The sequence below is a fragment of the Aythya marila genome (genome assembly GCF_965140915.1).
Source record: "Aythya marila genome assembly, chromosome: 4".
NCBI lineage: Eukaryota > Metazoa > Chordata > Aves > Anseriformes > Anatidae > Aythya > Aythya marila.
The window spans coordinates 49,066,818-49,081,774 of record NC_139045.1 but is presented as its reverse complement, the minus strand read 5'-3'; the positions used below and the strand labels follow the sequence as shown (position 1 = coordinate 49,081,774).

Genomic DNA, 14,957 nt, shown 5'->3' with positions numbered 1-14,957 from the left:
GCTTGCACTGTTCCCCTGCTCGCTGGGGAGAGGCTCCAAGGAAAGCTGGCATTGAGCAAGCAGCTGGAAACCAAGCCCAGCTCCAGTTGCACTATTGAAATCAAATCTCCCACAGACAATTAACAGAAGCTAGAGGAGGCCCCTGGGATTTTCATTTTTATAGTTCAGTTTGCCTTTTCTGTGGCTGTATTCAGTAGTACTAGCTGAGAATTACTAAAAGCACTTTTGAAAATGTGACTACAGTTTAAAAAACTGTAAAAAAAAAAAAAAAAAAAAAAAAAAAAAAAAAACCTACCTCTTCCAACTTCAAGCCTGAAGTCTGCACGTTCAGCCCATGCTATTTGCCAGAAAAACAATATCACAGTAAAAAAAAAAAAAAAAAAAAAAAAAAAAAAAGCACATTTTTATGTTACCTTACCTGTACTTTGGGGGACAATAGGTTTTTCCATCAGCAAATAAAATCTCCACAGCTTCATCATTTGGTACACAAGCACATATCAAAAAATAACTTGCTAGGTAATTTTACCAGATTTATTATTACTTAACATCAAATTCTGAACTCTAAGACTAGTATTTTTGGGTACTCATCTGGTACCCGAAAGTAGATTGATGTATCTAGGGAGAAATGAAACCACCCTGGTTTGTAGGTTGGTTGAAATGTAACTGAACAATACAAGACTGAACCTCCTAAGGGCATATGACCCCCATGAAAATACAGTTTTCTTTAAAACAAACAACTTCAACTTACGCAACTTCTGTTTAAAACTCATCTGCTGCCACATGGTTAGTCTCAAAATTAGTTATTTAGAGGGAGGTTGTAAATGTGATTAATTCTCTGTAGACCGACTAGCAAAAGTTCAGCACAGTCTCTATTGCAATGTCACATTTGTCTCCAGGTCAGTTAAGTTGAGTAATTTCTCAGAAGTCCAGAGTGTTTTAAAAAGTTATCCAAACAAGATGACTAGCTTTTGTATTTACATACTTCCATACACAAACCCATTAACATTTCTACTGATCAGGATATTAATTGCTGCTTCATCCTGATCTCCCTCCCTCCTTCCCTGCTTGTTCCCCCCTCTTCCCCCCAATTCCATCTCTGCTCTTTATGCTGAAGCTAGAATTAAATAAATAAGGTTTGTTTCAAGCCCATGTACAAGTAATTGCAGAAGCAGCCCACTAGAATTAAAATTCATGTTATGGACAAAGCAAATCAAGCACCAAGTGGGGAACGTTTTGCAAAGCTTTGGCTTGGAAACCTCCAGAGGTCTCTTTTGCACCAGCATGATTCTGCTCCTGCTTTTGGGAGCTGTTTCCCTGGTTTAGGTAACGCAGCCTGAGAAGATCTCCAGTTACCTGCACTGTGACCTCCCCTGGAGATGCAATGTCCAAGCACAACAGCAGCCAGCAGGGCTACAGGCATGGAGAGGCTGCACAGAAACACCCTCAGATTAAATATGCCGCATCTGACACAAGTCTGTGACTAAAGATGATGCAGCAAATGGGAAGCAGTGAGCTCCCCAGCATTACGATGTATGCACGCTCCCAATTAGCACTTACACGTTTTCTTCATTTCGGTTCTTGTGACTGAGCATATAAACAGCCAGAAACCTAACCTCCTGATTATCAGCTGCTTCGCCTATGCTAATGTATAATTGCTACAGGCCTGAAGGATCAGATTTTTCTCAATTAATCACTATTTAGAAGTCAAAACTAATCAGAGTCTGCAGAAATCTGATGTTCTCCCAGCTATGCTCTCATAATAAGCCACCACCGCCTTTTATCATATCAGAGAAGGTTTGTTCTGCTTTTAAGGAAACTGATTTCATATTTGAAGCTTCCAGCACTGTTAATTTGAAGACCTTAATGTGCTGTGAATGACACACACTGAGATCTCAACAGACAGGGTACTGTTGTGAAATGAGAGGACAAAAAAAAACATGCCGTGTAAGAAGCAAATGCAAAACATTTGTGGCCTCGGTGTAACGGTTTTTCTCTGGCATAACGTGGAAACAGGAAAGGCAAATGATAATTGATGAAAAAACATGACAAAAAAGACACAGGTTCCGGGAATTTTGCGTTAGACGAATGTGATTCATAGAGCTCACATCAGTGCAATGTAATCCTTGCTGTTTGGAAACCTGAAGCTCCCCTTTGATGGGCATGCTGTTTAAATTCCCAGAGACTGGTGTGCATTTCAAGCATTATTATAAATAACATCCACTCTTTGGAACCCAATAAGAGCTTTAGTAGTGTTTTCAAACACTTGCGTGTTAATGGTCTCATTAAGTCATTCTTTCCATTTCATGTCTACGCTGCATGTGTTTTTTGCTTATGAAGCACTGTTGCCTTGTTTCGTAGCCATAAAGAACTGTTCCAAGAATACCAGTTTTTCAGAAAGGTTTTAATTCCAGGCTTTCTTCCCCTTGGAAAATTTAGCATCCCTCTCATCCTCCACCCCCACCGCCTTCTGCTCCCAGTTAGTGATCTACATAAAGTAATCCAGAAAGATGCTGTACCAAAATTTCAACAACTGGTGTTATGCACAGGGTTGCAGTTTTGTTGCCCAGACAGAACACACCAGCTTGCCTGAGGATGATTGGGAGCCCCTGCTCCCAGCATGTGTACGAGCTAATGGCTTTGTCCATACCTATGCCATAAACTTTTCAATTAAATTTAGTTACAGCCATCTGTGAACCTGTGCTAAAGGAGAAATCCTTTCCACAAAATACATTGATCTGAATGTTTCTTCCAGCCAGGCTTGTGTTACCCTGATGATACCTGTCTGAAATGGGGAGCATCCAGACTGACTTGACATCGTGCTATTGAGGCACATGAAATTCTTCAACACATGAACACTCTGCATCCCTCCAAATGAAATGAAAAGTTGCACAATAACAACAACTGCTATAAAGAAGAAGTAAAAACAACAAAAGATTCTTGGCTTTGCTTTTTGTGTTGAAGTTTTTGTTTGTTTGTTTGTTTGTTTGTTTTTCCTAAGGTGGGCTGTAAAGAAATAAATCCAATAAAAATATTTCTGGAAGGGAACTTAGGCAGAAGCTGACTGATTCTGTAGCTGAGAAAGGCCCAACGACACTTTTGTACTAAGACTGCTAAGAGCATCACAGAGGCACCCCGCATCTCCTTCCCTCCCCGAAATGCACACCCCTTAATTTTGCAAGAGATGGTGAAAACACATGCCAGGCTCAGAAACCGTGCCCAAAGCCTTGTTGACAGACCTGTATCAGGTGGGCCGCGCTCTCCGGGCTGCCGTACCGATGGTCGTGCCCGTTGATGGCCAGCACGCGGTCGTTCTCCTGCAGCTGCCCGTCACGGGCTGCCACGCCTCCCTCCAGCAGGTTGAAGATAAAAACCCCGGGCTCATCGGCCCTGCGGACCAGCTTTATGCCCAGCTGCTCATCCGGGCTGCTCTTGTTCAGGACGACGTGGAAGCTGTCATCCCTGTTGCAGTGGGCCTCGAGGGCAAGCCCGCTGTTTCGGCACCGGTACCTCTGCTCCCTGAGCACCGTGAGCCGCAGCACGTGGCAGGGCTGCTTCAGGATCGACAGGGCGTAGTTGTGAGGCACGTTTTTGATGTCCATGCCATTCACCTGGAAGGGAGAGCCATGAATCAGCAGCATAAAGGCCTTCTAATCTGAATTGGCACCGGAGGCGGCCGGCCTATTTACACAGATGTCTTCACACAAGGTGACATGCGCTGCTTGAAACCGCCTGGTGCGGGAGTCCAAGGCTGTGCTGCAGAGCAGTCTTCCCCCAAGGAAAGGACGCACTGTACAGACACTTTCTGCCTTCCCCCCCCCCCCTTTCTCTCTGATAGTCTCCAGATATAACTGTTACTTTTCAGCTTTATTATTGTGCTCCTCCAAGCTCCAATATCCTTTCATATATCTTGGTTTTATTCCACTAGCTTCTGATTTCAAATCACCTTGCCAGCCTTTCCTTTCACTCCCACCAGTTTCCTTCATTATCTCCCAGCTGTTTTAGTTACAGCAAGAAAATTGTGCCCCAGTAATGAATCTCTAATTAAAGTAGAGAAAAGAGCCTCAAGTACAAGGTCAAACATCCCGGATATTTAACTAGCAATTGTGCTGGCACATCACACTGGAGGATCAGGCTTTTTACGCTTCTCAGTGTTTTCCAGGTAAGGTTTAACTCTGACAGCAGTAAAACCACATAACTACTACTTCTTTATTTTAGCTCCAAAAAAAAAAAAAAAAAGCTTCCAGTCAGTTCTGTCATGCCTGCATGTATAAGGGTGACTGGTCATTGCACTTTATCACCACTAAATGAAAACCAGTTGCAAGACTGCTGGAAAATCTGACTCACACAAGTTATTTCCATGCAGCTTCACGTTGCTCAGGTTGAACTCCTTAAATATTAAGAAATGTTTCCGAAGTGCAACGGCAGTTCCCCAAGACAGACAGAAGTGCTCCACATGGGTTTGTTTTTGCAAGCTGCCTGTGTGGTCGTGGCAGGGTTGTCCCTGCTGTGGTCTGGCAGGGGACCGCACCTCTATTGATGCAGCTGAACTAACTTCAGATTGGGTACTGCATGTGATGTGAGCAAGGGACTGAAATGGCCAGGGCTCCTCCATACATCCCTGGGCAGCCCAGTGTTGCAGTAGCTCAGCTGCTCTGCTCTGGCAACTGAACAAGAAGCCCCCTTGAGAGGCACCACCTGGTTAGCACTCATGCAGCAGTACACCCATGGCAGCATCAGCCTTCCAATAACAGAGCAGTCTGCTGAAATGTTTACCTGTAATTTGGAAACCTGTGCTGAGCCATTTGGAAAAAACACGCTGCCATCTTTAGCCATGCTATCAGCAATACTTGAGCTAACTGGTTTAAGCTGCTTGGGGTGTACCTGCATGAGCTGCACTTGTACCTTTGGCTCCAAATGTAAGTACGCCTATTCATTCCAACTATACATCAACAAACCTTCAGAGCAAGTAAAGAAAGAAACAGGCATTTTCTGTTATCACTCTTTTCTTTCAAGGACTGAAAGATGAATATAATTTAGCATCCTTGCACAGCTCTGAGTCAATGGGGCAGCTGAGAGTACTGTTCTCATTCAAAAGCTATTGCTGAAGCCATCATTCACAAGATACATGCTTTTTAACCATCTGGCCTAATTCTTGTTCATCTGTTACACATTTCTATAGAAACGAGACCAGAAGTAGCAGCCAACAGCTAATGCCTGAATGCTGCTCAAGTTTGTTCCTAGAGATTTCACCTGTGACTGTGATGGGGCAACACTCACAGCTCAGAGCGGGCAGGGTCTCATGCAGTGTGGTGCTGACACAGACAGGACATAACCCAGATCAGGCCCCATCACCTACTCTGGTGTAAGTGGATTTAAGGCAATAGAAACCACACTATGTGAGATTTAAGCCCACAGCTCAGTAGAAACAAACAGGACAAAAAGCTTATACTTTATTATTATTATTGTCTTGTACCTCCATAGTACTGTACCTTTAGTATCATGTCTCCAGGCAGCAATCTTCCATCTCTGGCAATTACTCCATCGCGATAAATATGCTGTATAATGATGTGAACCAAAGGAGTCTCACTGCCTCCCACAATCCTAATGGCCAGGTTCTCATTGGGATCGGTTCGGTTGATCTTAATGCAGGTAATTTCACCGTCTGGAATCAGGTGGTACAATCTGGGAAAACCTGGAAATGCGTGTTGTAAGGTATTTATTTGACATCACAGCTTTGCTTCATTAAAACATGTACTATACTATTTCAAGTACCTTTCATTTACCTAAAGTAAGTTTTATGCATGCATGTGATTTATGCTAAGTAGGGAGGAAAGGATACATATGTTTGCTTAATGGACTTGAAGGTTTGTTTTTTTTTTCCTAATTAATACATTCAAACTTCCTCTTTTCCCCACAAAACACATCTTCAAATCTTTGATGTAATCCAGATAGATGACACGTGATTAACAAAAAAATAAAACAACAAAACCAGTTACACTTTTAAAAATATGAATTTTAAAGGAACAAAATACATTCTTAGTCACCAGAGTGCTTAGCTTGTGACATCTCATGAAGCACTTTTTTTTTTTTTTTTTTTTAAACCTCCAGCTAACAGCTGAGCAAGATTTCTTGGGCAACCAAAGCAAGGAGTAGTTTTCCCTATCAGACCTCTCTCCTTTCACCACTGTTGAATTCTAGGAAATAGGAGTAACTGGCTGTTACTGAAAAGGGTGTTTATGAAAACCACAATACATTCAGGGAGGGAAAGTTCACAGAAGACCTGATTGATCTCCAAAGTGTATACACATAAGCAAAATTACTTCTACTGTTGGCCAGCCAGCTCTATCACATCTACCACAGACTTCTCCTAAAACCTGATTGAGAAAAGTAACTTCAAATGAGCACGCATCTGCTACCATTGATACAGGAGGTGACATTTCCACATCATTGTCCATCCATGGCCTGGAGAAATGGATCTGCAGATCTCTCTGGCCTTGAATAATTACACCTAGACCTCACTGTGATGGGGTGGTATTCCCACAGGCTTGGGCCTGTGCCTGACCCAAATACATTAATGCCTTGCTGAACTGAAGAGGATGAGCAGCTCTGCTTTTAGGAACAGTCAACTCACTTGGAAGAAGAGCAACATTTTCCCTGATTTTTTTCATGTTTGTTGAAACTGTGGGGTAGAAGGGAATGATGCCAACTGCTCAGCTGCCAAGGGAGGATCTCTGCTGGCCCTGGCAACCTGGGTGTGGGAAAGAGGGACTAATGGTGTGAGGGGGTCCTTTTATTTATTTATAATATGTCAGAGGAGAGTATCCTTTTCCAAACCCTACTACTAAGCTGTCATGTTTGTTTTCACAGCATGTCGCTAATACTTTCTTTCCTCTAGGGCAATTCAAAATTTTAATCCACATTCAACTTCAAGTTAAGCTCAAGTAAAAGCACCGGTGAATTATATAGTACAAGTGTGTCAGCATTCAATTGTCTTAAGCCCTCCATAATGAGAGAAAGCTTTTAAATTTTTGGTATGAGGGTCCAAGCCAGAGCCTATATGAAAAACCTGTACATTGAAAAACTAAGTTCTAATATTTTTTCAGTAACCTTTTTTAGAAATGAAAGTACAGTGATTGCTACCAAATAGCAATCAAACAGAAAACGTTAAAAGAAAATTAATAGAACAGTATCTGAGATAGAATAAATAGTATCTACTACAGAATAACCAAGCAACAAAACGGAAATACACCAAAAGGGTTTGGGAGAGATCAAGGGGAAAGAAAGAGTAGGGAAAAAAAAACACCCATTAATAAACACCACATCACACCCCTTACCACTTCTTTGACCATATGCTCTTCAGGGCGGAAAGCTGTCTTCCTCCACGTCTGTGAAAAACACCTACTGGTTGCATAAACTTTGACTTTGTGGTTTTATAAAGAGTTGACAGGCAATAAAAATCTATCTGGATAATTACACAGCCTTACTCAATCTAATTTCCAAGCATCCATTTAATTTGTACTCTTGTAACAGCTTCTGTGCCTGTACCGGTGTACTTCAGTTTTGCACGCAAATTAAATTTTCCACAAAGGAAGGCGCATTATTTTCCCCCTACTCCTTTATTTTCTGAACATTGCTTGCCCAGTTTGTAGCTTGTTTGGTTCTCTCTAGCCCCAAGGGTGGATTCGCATGGGCCTCTCACCCCAATGTCTAATCTGGGGATCCGGTTGCTCTGTCTTCCTATATAGGACATGGACACCCCAAAGGAGGTGCTTACCTTCCTCCACTGCTAAATAATAAGAAACAGCCAATTAACTAGCATCTAAGTGAGGTGTTTAAAATCAGATGACACAAGTATTCTTCAAAAATTGCCAAAGACCTGGTCCCCACATCAGAATAAGCGTGCACATTTACACTCTTAGTGTGGTTATAAGGGTATACATATGTAAAAATACAGAGGATAGTCTGGATGCCCCAGTATCCTTCTCTGCATGGAAATGCAAGAGATAAATATTTCCATATATTTTGCAAACTACCAAAGCAGTTCTTTATTTCCCTTTGCGTGATGATTCACCTCAGGTCCTAGCAAACTTAATTTTTTGACTTGAATGCTCATTCTCCCATATCTCAATCCAAAAACTTTTTCAACAGGAATTATCCATCACATTTCTTGACCATGGAGAGCTGTGCACTGAACAAGCTGCTAATACTCTCATGCTGTGGCAGTCTCTAATTGCCCCAGAACAAAATCAGAGCACTGTGGCAGTGAACAGACCCTGCACAAGATTTGAACTGATGAAAGTTTCTTTGCTTCTTGAGCAATGCTTTTCCTGGTTTATTAAATCTTGCAGTGGCACTTGGCTGACTTTCAATAGGACTTTATGCAGATGCTTTGAAAGAATTTTTAATAACTAATTTCCTTCTCAAGTGCGCAGTCTACAGCAAAACAAATCTTCCCAATGTTTTTTTCTTGCCAGCGTGTAAGTCACCATGTTTCTCTTTTCATAGGATATACTGCTTTACCTCTCATTTTTGTTTGATTTGCTTGTGGTCTCTACTGAATATAATTAATAATAAATTGCACCATTCTCTCCTTGGATGGGCCAAGCAACCAAAATAACTGGATGACCACTTAATTTTTGCAATCTTCATTAAAGATTTCCTACTTATTTTCACCCCAGACATATACATGGATATTTACATTATCAACAACCTAGACCGTCATAAGCAAAAGGCAATTACTTATTTTTGAAAAATTAACAACGTTTGACAAATTAAGTGTATAAAATACACCAATACATACTTTTTGAATAAGAAAACATTTGATCACCATTTCACCAAACTGTACATTGTTTGGTTTCATCAAAACCTACCTTGCTTGTTTAAAGATGATGATGTGCCTGGAAATCATTGTCTTTGACTTAAAATTTTTTAATGTGTGTACTGTACCCAGAAGAATTGGGTCCTGCTCCAGCACCTGGTTGCACACAGTGAATGGGTCCTCAGCAGGCCCCACCAAATTTATGGGGCTCTCAGCGGGCTGAGGGCTTGTACTATTCACACACATGCAGCTTGTTGTGGGGCTGGAGCATTGGTTTGTACACACCCCATTTTCCATCCCTTACACTCTTAGGCAAAGTTCTCTATTTGCTTTGACAGGTTTTCCAGAGCAGGAAAACCCTGGAATATTGCATACCTTTCTTTACCATTTTATATTTCCAGTCCTTAAATATCGAAGAGCTGCTGAATCTAGAAAGCAGTAAACTTTCTGTCTTGTTTTTGGTGATTCTTGCAGGTTTTCCCACCAAGTGTTGTGTTTTTGTCACCGGGAATGGTATGGAGCATTCTGAATCTGTCAATAATAACAAAATGTCATCTGCATTCAGAAATATTGTCTGGGCTTATTCCCCAAGTAATATTTTCCTTATACCAGTGTGCAATTTTATTGATATTTCCACAGGTCCCATGACAGTAACAAATAGCATAGGAGAGGCTAGCTGTACTCTTTAAACTCCGCTTGACTGGTACAATGCGGGACACCGAGCACTCTTTACTATGTTCACCATGAGTCTGTAATATGAGCTTCTAAGTCTGCTTAATATTTCATCCCCACAGTTTACAGCACTTAATGGTAGAGTTCCTTAAGGGCTTGGGTTTCAGCTGAATACTGCGTGCACTGTGCTCCTGCTGGCAGTGCTGCCATCAGAAAACCTTCTGCCTCCATCCCCAGCATCCAGTGTGACAAAGCACTGCATAATCTTTGCTGTGATGCCTGAGTCTAGATTGATCGAAACTCACTGTGTAAATGCAGTATGTGCCTCGGGTTGCAAGCTCTTGCTTAGACCAGAAGGTCTGACTGATGGAAGTGCTGGCTGAAGTCAGCAGAACTTTGCATGCTTGCAGCTCACCTCCACAAATCAGGCTCTCTGCAGGAACACCCTCCTGTGTCCTGGAACCTGGTCACCAGAATTTAAATAAAACATGTGTAACCTATCCTCAGAAAATACTTGTCTGTAAATTTCACTTGTATAAATGAGTGACTTGGTTCTTCAACTCTTCTTTTCCAATTGGTTTCCATTTAGCATTCCATTCTCCCAGTGGCTTGCCATCATTGTGGAAAGAGCTACTTTGATTTAGTCCCTTCCATTAATTCTCCAGGGATGCTGGACCGATGCAGGGGGCGGATAGAAGGCAATGCCAGCTGTAATGCCTTTCCTTCCTCCTTGGCATTCGTCTTACTGAAAGAACTAAAATGAAACTGCTGTGGAGTTGGATGTGTCTCAAGAGTTGTGGATGTTTTATCTACAGCAGGTGAAGTTTATCAGTTTATCTGTCTGCAGCGGAGGAAGTGCTACAGAGCCAATCTCTTTCATTTGGAGATTGCCTGGCTCTTCATCCTAGAGCGGAGTGCTTTCAGCTGGTTGTGCAGTATTTCCAACAGCTGTTTTGGGGAAAGTGGTACTGAAACTGAACCAAACTTGGGGAAACAGGAACAGTGCAGGATTCCTGCAGGGTGCAGCCTTCCTGGGTAGGAAAGTCGGGCTGCTGTCTTGTCCTTGGACAACATTAGCTGCTTTTCCTTCTGCACTTTAGGAGACTTATTGCAATGAAACGTCTGGAAAAGACACTGGTACCTAGAACCTTCTGCATTACACTTACCTTCTTTTTCTTCATGTGCCTTTCCAAAACACAAAAGTATTTATAATATATATCTTATATATATATACATATATGCATATACACACACACAAAATACAACAGGACCCAGACTGAACAGCAGGCACGAGGTGCACCCAGGTAACAGCAGAGGCTGTTCTGTGAGCCTACCACTGCCTGCCAGGGCTGCCTGGGTCTTGACTGCTGCAAAACAATAACAGATGGTAGCACTGCATCAACCATGAGACTATGAAATATTAGTTTGACTTTGAACAGCATTTGACATCCTCAAGCAATCATAAATTTATTTTACAATGGCTGGACTGCAAAATGGAACTAATGAATGTTTTCAAAAAACAGCAGCATGGCTCTCTTTTACTGTAAAATTGTATAGAGGTTTTTGCAATTGCATTCCCCAATTCTTTCCTCCTAAATAGCTAGCTGGTTTACGGCTCACATCTGTAGATCAGTTTGAGTGAAGAGTTTATATATATAGTCTTTCTTGGAAGTGAATTTAAAGAGTGTGATGCCAAACTAAGAGCACAGTGATACAAATAAGCATAGCAAAACCAGAGCAGTCTTTGCTCGGAGATATTTTATCATTTAAGTAGCTTGCCAAGGTCATTTACACTAGTAGATCCAGTCAAAAGATATCACGTCTTAAATGCATCACTGCCGGAAGGATGTCCCTGTCGCTGTCCCTCACTTCTCAGAATGAAATGATCTCCTTTACACTTCCCTAACTTCTACTTCAGGCCCAGAGAGCTATGAACATGCAGAATGGAACAGAACAGTTCAGTTGGAAGGGACCTTCAGAGATCATCTAGTGTAACTCAGAGCTATTGGCGAGATTTCTCTCAGGTAAACATAACAACCTTGGATGCCACGCCGCAGACAGATGCTTCTTAACTTGTCATTTTCAAATGACCAAATTATTAAAAGATGAGAAAATCTTAACATCTCTTTCCCCAAAACATTTTCTTTACACTGTTAGCACTTTCATTCATTTTTTTACATTTTCTTTGCTTTGGACAACAAATGATTTCTACTGAAAATATCACTAAAACGTTAAAACAGTGGAACAAAGAAAGCCTGTATCATTTAAATCCAAAATGCATGTACCCAACATTGCTCAAACAAACCAAACCACATGCTGCAAATGGAAAACGTGAAGTCATTTCCACATTAAAGGACTGCTATCACCTGCAGTAATAAGATAGCATTAGGCTGTAACTATTCTTCTGCTGTAAATTAAAATACAGTTGCCATTACACATATTTTTCAGTGTCCCTGGGTAGCAAAGGAGTTTTCCAAACCCAGTTCTGCATTCAGCATTGAAATTAAGCACAGTCATGGCTATTTGGACACCATTCCTCCCACATCAGGAATGATGATTTTGTCCTACACCCCCCACAGTCACACTGAAATTGAGCACTGGCCCAGCAGAGATATCAGCTTCAGATTAGAGGCACCTACACACTCTGCAGTAGGCAAAAAAGTGATGTGGCAGCAGAAATTTATCTGTGCTGCTGATACTGGGGCTACCACATAGGTATGCACTATGGTTTTTCTCTCAGAGCTCTTTTGAAAAACATACAGCCAAAAGAAATTAAGCGGAGACATCTGAACTGAGATGAGGGGAATCTGAAAATGGGGGACAGACAACCTATACCAGGTGTAAACAGGGACTGTTGAGCTTTGGCAGATGATCTGACAGCTCCTTTATCAAGAAGTGGGCTTTATACCAGCAAGAAGGGGTTATTTCATTTGATCCCCACTGTGAAGCTGGTGCAATCTCAGCTTCATTCTGCCCAGGACTAAACCTGGTGAGGAGAGGAGGCACCAGAGAAGAGAAGAGGCATCATCTGATCCCCTGGAGCAAGAAACACAGCCAGGGTGTGCTGTCAGCCAGGAACCTGGGAAACGTGTGGCGAGGCAGCAGCAGGAATTGGTGCTCTAACACCCAGCTTTGGGACCTCCCACCACCCATGGGAGGACCCCCATTTCCAGGAGAATGGAGCAGAAATGGGAAGATAGATAGACACATGGGGCTGCTTTTTTCCAGCACCCAGCTGGCAGGACGATGATAACTGCAACAGAAAGAAGTATATTCAGTTCCTCTTCCAACAAAAAGAGAGTGCCTTTGAGATGCCATTGCACAAAGAACCTGTTGCAAAGGACTGAAGAGAAATTATTGTTAAAGTTGCATTTATATTGCTGCAAGCAACTTGCTTGCATATTTTTTTAAAGACCAAATTCCAGAACAGCACAATCAAAATTCATTCTTTGCATGTGTAATTAATACTATCATTTGGGTACTGAGCTTCTGTGATCTCATGCATAAGAGTAACTGCTCATTAAGTAATTACACATCTACCTGGTTTTTCCAGTGAGGTAGGACATATCTGGAAGTTTACAGGCATGCTTGGTGCAGAAGAATGACACCACAAGCAGAATCAAGTGCAGAATGATGATCTTGACAGAGAGATCACCACTCCAGGGCCCCATTATATATCCCTTATAAAGGAGACAACAGTGCTTTTCATTCTGCTGGAAATGTAAAGACCAGTACCATCTTCACACCTTCTTCTGCTACCATCTGGACTGGGCTAGGTGTTACTGGCATCCAGATCACCCCTGTGGTCTCTAGACATGAAACCAAATGTTCAGTGGAACTATTAGCAAAGTCAACTATAAGCTGAGGTAGAAGGTGGTCATACAATTTCCATGCCCCAAAGCAGCATTTGGCAGCATTTTCTCCTTATTTTCTGTGCGTTTCATTGACAGCATGAAATATAGAGTAAAGGGAAGTTGGATCTGCTGCCTTCTTAGAGCGTTTACCCTGGACGTTTTATCTGGGGAGAGAGGTAAGGTGCCGAGGCATCAAGCAAAGGAATAATGAATTCAGTCAAGACCTTGATTAAGATGACGATTCCTGCTCTATCATCACTTCCTCTTGGTGTATGAATGCTAATGTTGGCTTCATAATTACGGTCCAAAGCAATTAGTAATGTTTGCTTATTGATTCAAGAACACCAAATACTACGTGTTACTGCCTGCCAGACCCCTCATCCTTGACATATGTCAGAGAAACTTGCCTCTTCCACTATCTAAGAGCAGAACATTCTTACTTCATCACCTGCCTGACTGAGGCAATACAAATTGTCCACTGAGGATCCTGCAGAAGTCCAGGAATAATTACAGTGCTTTACATTTTCCTATTGTCCTTCCACTGGGAATCTCCCATGCTTCATAAAGGTTAGCAGAAACACCTGAGATTCCCATACTGTGTGATCACTGTGATCCATTTGCTTTACGGGGAAAACAGACACATGCTGGCAAAGTCTCTTAAACAAAATAATAGAGCAAATCAACAACAGCTCCAGTAATAGGACACAGACGCATGGGTCCCATGCCTTGGGTACTGGGTTGGCTGTAGCATGCGGGTAGTTACCACCATAGCCCTACATGAGGTCCCCCAGCTCCAGCTTTCTTCTTCCCTGCCATTCACTAACAGATTTTTAAAAGGAAGAAAATACAGAAAAGGTTGGGTTTTCTGCCTTTTTTTTTTTTTTTTTTTTTTTAATCATTTGCACCTCACCACATGAAAGGCATGTCAATCACAGTCAGCCAGTTCCCACATGCACAGGGTCCCCTGCCCCATTTTAAGTGATAACACAAGGAGAACAAAGCATTACCTTCCTCTCCAGGAACAGAGTTCCCAACAGCCTCCCTTTCTCGGTCAGCTTGGTTGGAAACCGCACTTCCACTTTTAGTCCTTCGAAGAACACTGAATGCCTTGTTTATTTTTTTAAAAGACCTGCTTCTTATAGTGGAGCGTTCGAAGTGACGGGCTGCAACAGCAGGAAAAATGAATCAATACATTTCAGCAGCACCATGCAAGAACCACATCATCTCTGCACCATTGGCATATGACAGGGCACAATAGCAATTACAAGGCTTCTTGCACTTCAGTGTTTCATCTGACTCCAGCTGATTCTCCAAGATTGCATCCACCTGAATCTAGGTACAATTACACATAAACCTGTATCTGAAAGTGTGTGTGGCAGCCTGAGAGACAATAATCCTCAGCCAAAACAGAATTGATAGCAATCCAGTGAAAAATGCATATAAAAAGGAAAAAACACTGCCCTTTCCAAGCATAAGTTTGACAAAAATAAAATAAAATAAAAAATCTGGAAGTCATTGTTGAAAACTGTTCTTGAATAAAAACCCACTACTGCCTCAAAACCCTGCAGTGCCTCCAAAGCTGTCAAAAATAGCCAGTAGTTTGATGTCAAAAA

The 14,957-nt window shown here is 41.9% G+C and overlaps 1 protein-coding gene across 2 annotated transcripts in view; it reads right to left on the bottom strand.

Moving 5' to 3' along the window:
- Window positions 1-14,957, bottom strand: part of LNX1 (ligand of numb-protein X 1) — a gene marked incomplete at its 5' end in the record, with an annotated part of 62,646 nt that overhangs the window by 16,886 nt on the left and 30,803 nt on the right. For both annotated transcript variants that reach the window (XM_082760191.1, XM_082760192.1), the window contains 3 exons: window positions 3,237-3,608; window positions 5,490-5,692; window positions 14,352-14,507. In XM_082760191.1, the coding sequence (XP_082616317.1) occupies window positions 3,237-3,608; window positions 5,490-5,692; window positions 14,352-14,507 (731 nt within the window). The remainder of the gene's footprint in view (window positions 1-3,236; window positions 3,609-5,489; window positions 5,693-14,351; window positions 14,508-14,957) is intronic.